The sequence below is a fragment of the Chiloscyllium punctatum genome, chromosome 25 (genome assembly GCF_047496795.1).
Source record: "Chiloscyllium punctatum isolate Juve2018m chromosome 25, sChiPun1.3, whole genome shotgun sequence".
NCBI lineage: Eukaryota > Metazoa > Chordata > Chondrichthyes > Orectolobiformes > Hemiscylliidae > Chiloscyllium > Chiloscyllium punctatum.
Genome location: NC_092763.1, coordinates 28369084 through 28377970, shown reverse-complemented (window position 1 = coordinate 28377970; position 8887 = coordinate 28369084). Strand labels below are relative to the sequence as shown.

Below are 8887 nucleotides of genomic sequence, written 5' to 3'. Positions count from 1 at the left end.
ATGTCATGCAACTTCTTTACTACCCGATATACTTGCTTGGCCACTTTCAGGGAGCTATGGACTTGAACTTGAAGATCCCTCTGTACATCAATGCCGTTCAGAGTCCTGCTAATAACTTTTTCTTAACATTTGATATCTCAAAGTGCAGCACCTCACACCAACCTGGATTAAACTCTTTGTAACTTCTCTGCCCATATCTGCAACTGATCTATATCCTGCTGTATCCTCGGACAACCTTCTACACTATCCATAACTCCACCGAAATAAGGAGGGAGAAGATTAAATACGAGACTAAGCTAGCCAGTAAAATAAAGGAAGATTGCAAGTGTTTCTTTAGATATATAAAAGGCAAGGAAATGGCTGAGGAACTGAATAATTACTTTGTGGCAGTCTTCATGTGTAATATCCCAAAAATTCAAGACAGTGAGAGGGGCAGTATGGTGGCCATCACCAAGGAGAAGGTACTAAAAAAACTGAATGGCCTGAAGGTTGATAAATAACCTGGACCAGACGGACTACACCCCAGAGTTCATTGGGAGATAACCGAAGAGATAGTGGAAGCGTTAGTGGTGATCTTTCAGGAATCGCTAGAATCAGGGAAGGGCCCAGAGGACTGGAAAATCACTAATGTGATCGCCCTGTTTAAAAAGGGAGTGAGGCAGACAATGGAAAATTACAGGCCAATTAGCCTAACCTCATGTTGTGGGTGAGATCTTTGAAACCGTTGTGAAGGATGAGATTTCTGAATACTTGGAAGTGTATGGTAAAATAGGGCAAAGTCAGCATGGATTCATCAAGGGGAGGGTCATGCCTGGCAAATCTGGTCTAATTCTTTGAGGAAGTATCAGCAGGTTAGACCAAGGAGAGCCAATGGATGTTATCAAACTGGATTTTAAGAAGGCCTTTGACAAGTAACCAGACAGGAGGCTACTGAGTAAGATAAGGGCCAATAGTGTCAGAGGCAAGGTGCTAGCATTGATAGAAGCTTGGCTGTCTGGCTGAAGGCAGAGATTGGGGATAAGAGGGTCCTTCTCAGGATGGCAGCCTATGACAAGTGGTGTTCCGCAAGGCTCAGTGCTGGGACCACAACTGTTGACCTGAGACATTAACGATCAAGATGAAGAAACATTATGGCTAAGTTTGCAGATGATACAAAGATAGGTAGAGGGACAGGTAGCATTGAGGAGGTGGAGAGGCAGCAGAAGGATCTGGACTGATGAGTAGTGTGGGCAAACAGGTGGCAGATGGAGTACAACGTGGGGAAGTGTGAGGTCATGCACTTTGATTGGAAGAATAGAGGCATGAACTATTTTCTAAAGGGGGAGAAAATTCAGAAGTCTGAAGAGTTCTAGTCCAGAAATCTTGCAAGGCAAACTTATAGGTGTGGTCAATAGTTAGGAAGGCAAATACAATGATGGTATTTATTTTGAGAGGGCTTGTATATAAAAGCAGGGATATATTTCTTAGGCTCTATAAGGCCGTGGTTAGATCACATTTGAAGTATTGTGCACAGTTTTAGGTCCCATATCTCAGGAAGGATGTATTGACCCTGGAGCATGCTCAGAGGAGGTTTACGAGAATGGGCCCAAGAATGAAAAGCTTAACATATGAGGAATGTTTGAGGACTCTAGGTCTATGGTCGATGGAGCTTAGAAGGATGAAAGTGGATCTAATTGAAACATACAGAATACTGAATATTCTGGACAGAGTAGATATTGGGAAGATGTTTCCATTGGTAGGACAGCGCACTCTTAGAGTAAAGGAAAGACCTTTTAGAATGGAGATAAGGAGTAACTTCTTCAGGCAGATAATGATGAATCTCTGGACTTCATTGCTACAGAAGGCTCTGGAAGCCAGATCATTGAATATATTAAGACAGATATTCTGAGTTCCTGAGTATCAAGGGGCTCAAGGGTTATGTGGAGAGAGAGGGAGAATGGGGTTGAGAAACTTATCAGCCATGATTGATTGGCAGAGCAGACTTGATGGGCTGAATGGCCTAATTTCTGCCCCTATGTCTTATGTCCTTTTCTTGTTAGAATTCTTTCTTTTAAGCTTTCTTCATTTTTCTATCTTTTTCCCACAAGAAAAGAGACTGTGAGAGATGCTTTCTGAAGCAGGTTGTGGCTGGACAGGATTTATGACGAACTTCGATAAAATGGCCATAAATTAAAGCATGCTGGGAAATGGAAGCCAGCCTTGAGTAAAGTGACATGCTGCATGATCGAGATAAGCTCCACCTGCCCACAGTTTGCAAACAAACTTGATGGCTGCAGACCCTGCAATACACACTTGAAGTTGGATTTGAATGGGACAATGGAATGTCGCCGTCAGGATATTCAGGAGCATCGCATCACTCACCAGACATTGAGGCACCTAGCACCCTTATTTGGAGGAGGATGCACACACCCAGCACCCACCATAATGGATACCTAAGGGCCATCCTGCCATCAACGTGCCAGTGCTGATTGGGTCTGATCAATCAGGGTAATGGAACCTGATCAATCCATTGGCAGATCCCGAGACCCTCCCAAAAGGGCACAAAGACTTTGAAGGATAAGAATCACTGCAAAACCCTGCTCAGAGCGGTAACTCGAGAATAACTACCGAAAGAGAAGACACCCCTGAGACCCTCGGGAGAAGACCAGACGATATCACCACGTGGAGCCTGGTTAAGTTCTCGTGTGGTGGTGCCTGATCATATAATGTTATTTTAAAGCATAAGGTGGTTTGTAGTGTTTATCGTTAGTTTATAGTATACTTTATTATTCTAACATTAATTGTGTCAAATAAATGAGTATTATTGTGTATCATTATTAATAGTTGACTCACAGTCCTTTTCCTGAATATGAGAATTTATAACACGCTGTGACTCAATCAGAGTTCGCTTGTCAGGTAGAATTAGACTGAATCAAAAGACATTAGTAAGCCTCAAATTATCCCTCTCACTGCTTCTAAAAGCAACAATGCATTACATAGCTCCTGATTTACAGCACTGAATTTTTAATTTGCAAAACTCTCCTGGTAATTCAATTAGATCAGTCTAATTTGCATTTCAATTTATAGTTCTAATAAAAAAGGAATTCTGCTCCCTCTTACAATTCAATTGGAGAAACTAGGAGTGTTCTCCTTGAAGGGGAGATTTGGTTGGCAACAAGTTTATGATCGGGTTAGATAGGTTTGACATGGAACTGCTGCCTGAACTGCTGTGCTCTTCCAGCACCACTAATCCAGTATTTGCTTTCCAGCATCTGCAGTCATTGTTTTTACCTCATTGACATGGAAATACTCTAGCCATCAGCTGATTGATTAGATTACGTACAGTGTGAAAACAGGCCCTTCGGCTCAACAAGTCCACACCGCCCCGCCGAAGCGCAACCCACCCATACCCCTACATTTACCCCTTACCTAACATAACGGGCAATCTAGCATGGCCAATTCACCTGACCTGCACATCTTTGGACTGTGGGAGGAAACCGGAGCACCCGGAGGAAACCCACGCAGACACAGGGAGAACGTGCAAACTCCACACAGTCAGTTGCCTGAGGCGGGAATTGAACCTGGGTCTCTGGCACTGTGAGGCACCGTGCCACCCGAAAATGATCGGGTTAGATAGGTTTGACATGGAAATACTCTGGCCATCAGCTGAATGAAGAAGGACTCAATGGCAGTTCTAATGTTTTTGCCTGAAATGTTGATTTTCCCGCTCCTCGGATGCTGCCTGACCTGCTCTGCTTTTCCAGCACTACTCTAATCTAGTTCTAAGGTTTTGTCCAAGAGATTTAAGAGGGTTATAAGGCAGTGAGCAACAATGGCATGAACTTAACTGCCCATATGGGACTGGCAAAGGATGGATTATTTCAAAAACAAATTGAATGTGGAATGCAGGATTTTGGAGATAGACTGAGGGCTTGCAGCTAACTGGATTGCTTCACTGGGAGCTGCAGAGTTTGATGGATCAGCCTTTTTGACCCACATGGAATGAGTCAATCATGTTATGTTTCACTTTTGTTACAGAACAGCATCTGCCTCTGATGATACAAGCTCTGAGTTGCAGAGAGTATCTGCTCTAGATCCAGGAGGGCTGATCTCCCAGAATTCATTCCGAGGACAAGGAGCACTGTCCAGGTAAAGAGAATAATCAAGTGCACAGGCCACTGAGCTACCGGTCTTCATGGACAACATCACTGTCAATCACATTCAGGTCTTCACCCTCAGACTTTTAACTCAGTCACCCTTCAACCTATTGCCCTTGACCCGCTCACCTTTGACACTTTTGAATTAGTCACCGTTGACCTGCTCAAGCTGTAATATAGTTCAGGCAATGGGGAAACCCTATCTGATTGAAACCTTGCCATTGGGAAGGTGGAGGGGTAGGAACACCGAGCCAGTCTCCTGTCCTTGGCTCCTATCACCCCCTTGACTCCCATTGTACCTTCACACACTTGTGTTGAAGGATCCAAAGGCTAATTCCTGGTTTTGTCCCTGAATCAACACCACCAGCAGCCACACATCCCAGGTGCATTGCTGACAATGGACAGCTGCTAAACTCTGTTGGCTGGAAGTATTTGCTGGGTGGAATTTGACATTATAGATAATAGACAATAAGTGCAGGAGTAGGCCATTCAGCCCTTCGAGTCAGTACCACCATTCATCATGATCATGGCTGATCATCCACAATCAGCATCCTGTTCCTGCCTTATCCCCATAACCCTTGATTCCATTATCTTTAAGAGCTCAATCCATCTCTTTCTTGAAAGTATCCAGAGACTTGGCCTCCACTGCCTTCTGGGGCAGAGTATTCCATATATCCACCACTCTCTGGGTAAAGAAGTTTCTCCTCAACTCTGTTCTAAATGGCCTACCCCCTATTTTTAAACTGTGTCCTCTGGTTCTGGACTCACCCATCAGTGGAAACGTGCTTCCTGCCTCCAGACTGTCCAATTCTTTAATAATCTTATACGTCTTAATCAATTCCCCTCCCATCCTTCTAAACTCAAGTGTATACAAGCCCAGTCACTCCAATCTTTCAACATATGATAGTCTCGCCATTCCAGGAATTGACCTCGTGAACCTACACTGTACTCCCTCAATAGCCAGAATATCCTTCCTCAAATTTGGAGACCAAAACTGCACACAATACTCCAGGTGCGGTCTCACTAGGGCCCTGTGCATCTGCAGAAGGACCTCTTTGCTCCTATACTCAATGCCTCTTGTTATGAAGGCCAGCATGCCATTAGCTTTCTTCACTGCCTGCTGTACCTGCATGCTTGCTTTCATTGACCGATGTACAAGAATACCTAGGTCTCATTATATTTCCCTTTTACCTAACTTGACTACATTTAGATAGTAATCTGTCTTCCTGTTCTTACTACCAAAGTGGATAACCACACATTTATCCAGATTAAACTGCATCAGTCATGCATCCATCCACTCACCTAGCCTGTCCAGGTCACCCTGTATTCTCCTAATATCCTCCTCACATTTCACCCTGTCACCCAGCTTTGTGTCATCAGCAAATTTGCGAATATTATCTTTAACGCCTTCATCCATATCGTTAATGTACATTGCAACAGCTGCAGTACCAGCACCAAACCTTGTGGTACCCCACTGGTCATTGCCTGTCATTCCAATAGGGACCTGTTTACCACTACTCTTTGCTTCCTGTTAGTCAGCCAATCCATGTCAGTACTTTGCCCCGAATACCATGCGCCCTAATTTTGCTCACTAATCTCCTATGTGGGACTTTATCAAAGGCTTTCTGAAAGTCCAGGTATGCTATATCCACTGGCTCTCCCTTGTCCATCTTCATAGTTACATCCTCAAAAAATTCCAGAACATTAGTCAAGCACGATTTCCCCTTCATAAATCCATGCTGATTCTGACCCATCCTGTTACTGCTATATAAATGAATCGTAATTGGCTGTTATGTGTCTGAGTGGTACTTAAGTTACTCAGCCTTCCTGACAAGCAATGGGGGTGGGGTCTTAGTTAAGACCTGCCACCTGCATTTGATGCAACTCTCTGTCTCTCATTCACACTCATTGACTGGTGTGGCATCCATCTGTGATCAGTCACCTTGTGGGAGCTCCACCTGACCAGGGATACATTCCTTACATAAAGCAGTTCAAAACTTGCTCCTTTATAAGCTTCATCTTGGCTGTAAACCTCCAGAACATTCACTCCCTCCCCTCCCCAACCCCATAGCCTTACCTAATTGCCTTGTCCCCCACCATTGCAGAGTCTGCCACTCTCCATATCCCAGTACTGACTCCACCTCCATCATGCCTGAGCTAATTCCTGATTAGTGATTGAGGAATGAGGAAAGTGGGGAACATGAAATGTTTGTTTGGAATTTAGGAAACCTTTAATTTTGGAACCATTTTGCAGAATGTGGAAACCTGAGGAGGAGCAGGAAAACTCAGAGGCTGGTGTAATTGCGCAGACAGTTAAATTCCCACTGGGGAACATGCAATTCACACAAGGTGTTTGAAGTGATTGTGTGTAATGGTTGCCACAGACTGCACACAAAGGCAGAGGTGGATATCACACAACGACAAGAAGTCAGCCAGTACACTAACCACAATTGCAATTCTCCATAAACATTATCAATTGCAGTTTCAAATTACCCAATAAATATGGTTCCAAACAAAATGATTATTTATTAGGAAAACAGTCTGTTAACTTTTGTCATTACCACTTCCATCAGTCTCTGCACATGCATGTTTTAACATCCTAGTGTTAAAACATGCAGGTCTTCAAAAGATTTGCATCTGCATTGTCTTTGGCTATTTGTCTAGTATCCGCTCATTCCCAGGAAGTGTCATTCCTGTGGTGAGTACTGCTGCCATGGTAACTATTGATACTGATCCATTTTCATTGCTGAGTCCCTGAGACCGAAGGTTATTCCATACTTTACGCAGAGGTTGATATAACTTTTTACCGATAGGCTATGTGCAGTGAAGGTACAGCTTCTTTGGTTGTATATAAAGGTATGAGGTTATTAGAAGAGTATCTGGTCATTCACCTCCGAGAATCGAGGTGACAATTATTCAACACCGATCCTCGGTAGGCACATATGCTGACATTTGCTGAGAGTGTTTGTCGTGGACCACATAGTGTATCCAAATGATTCTTCGCATTCAGTAACATATAGTTAAGAGAAGACTCAACAACACAAATTTACTTAATATGGATATTTTTTAAATAAATAAAAAGATGGAAAAAAACCAAGTCTCACGCCCTTCTGCCCATCAATCAATGTTCTGGAGGCTTAGTTTCGTTCCCAGCACCGTTCGCGATTCCAGTCTGAGGGGAACTCCAATGATTCAGAATGAAAGTCTCTCTCGTATAAAATATAACAAACCGCAAGTACAGAGAAACAAATTGATTGTGCTGTTTTTGGCACAGACAGAAATGTGAGTCACCCATCAAGGGACTTATTTAAGGTCATGTAGCATTAACAATTCTAACCCATTCTATACAATCTACCCCTGATGATATTTGATAGCGCATGTTACAATTGCAGATGCTGGTGCAATTCAGTGATAGCCACACGAAGAACACATAATAAGAGTATGTAAACTACACCAGAAAATTAACTACAATGAAAATAACCAATATCAATATGACCAATACAACAATAGGGTGTATCTTCAAATTAATGATCCCAATGGCCTTTGGGTCATTAAATAAATCCCACCAGTGATCTACGGTCAAGGCCATAATGGAATCAGTAAGTTGTGTTAACATTGTGTTCCCATTTCATCACGTGTTTGACAGCCTCTGATGGGATCAAAATTGAGAGGATCCCACAAAGGATTAACATTTTCATGCTTACGCTAACATCAGTAATATTCTTAATTGCAATCTGCGCAACTGCATCAAACATATATTAATCTATTCCAGCTCCTATCCTGGGGTCAGAGATCCCCTTCCTGTTGCTTTTTGGTGATCACGTGGTGGGGGCCTTTAGAACATGCAAGAGGGAGAGAGAGAGAGAGAGAGAGAAGAAAGGGAGAGCCAGACCAGCTGGTTGTTCATCAATTCCTTTCTGTTCTGATGTTTAGATCTTTCTGTGCGTTTTAATTTTAATTACTGCAGCCACCTAACTGTGGCAACCAGAATATCGTCTACATTTTTCCAGTTAATCTACTGACATACTTTGCTCTAAAATTCAGTATATTCCAGATTCAGGTTCCTTAATTTGTGTGTTATTTTATTATCCTCTAGTTCCGTATCCACATATCACCTTGTCCAATAACAGTAAAATAACATCATGCAACGACTTAAAATTTCTACAGCTCTCTTCATCAGTATTCATTGTTGATACCTCTTCAATATGTTTCCTTCCTTGCCAATTTCATGAGTGAATATATCATTGAGTGGTAACTACCTCCATTAGCAAATACCCCCTTTGAGCTACAGTATACATGCTATCAAACAATACAGCTGTAACATTCAGCTTATCTTCAGCTTATGCTTCCTACCTTTTATTTTTCCTGGGGTTCCCTTACTACCAACTCCTACACCACCAGAGTCTGAGCTCAGCCTTCTTTCACATACACTAACTATCCTAACACATTACAGTTTCACTTACTGGTTTAAACACTGCAGTACATGCATCATACAAACACTCAAGGTGGGGTATCTGTACGTCATCCGATGGACCCTTTCAGTCAGTCCACTATTACTCCTCCCAGAGTCCATATTCTTTCATTACAGTAACATTTTGACATAATAGCCCATCACACTTATTACTTTGATTTCAATTCATTTTACAAACCTTTCACTAATACTATTTTCATTGTTTTAAAGTCAGTTTCTTGATGGATTATATGTCAGTGTCTTATCCTTTAAACTGTGTTATTGTGCTCTTCAAGGCCAC

At 42.5% G+C, this 8887-nt stretch overlaps 1 protein-coding gene across 1 annotated transcript in view; it reads left to right on the top strand.

Annotated features, from left to right (window-relative positions):
* The first annotated feature begins 870 nt into the window (after positions 1-870).
* LOC140495632 (cyclic nucleotide-gated channel alpha-2-like) overlaps positions 871-8887 on the top strand; it is a 34262-nt gene continuing 26245 nt past the window's right edge. Inside the window, exons 1-2 of the mRNA XM_072594625.1 lie at positions 871-911; positions 4018-4128. Coding sequence (XP_072450726.1) covers positions 871-911; positions 4018-4128 — 152 coding nt within the window. The remainder of the gene's footprint in view (positions 912-4017; positions 4129-8887) is intronic.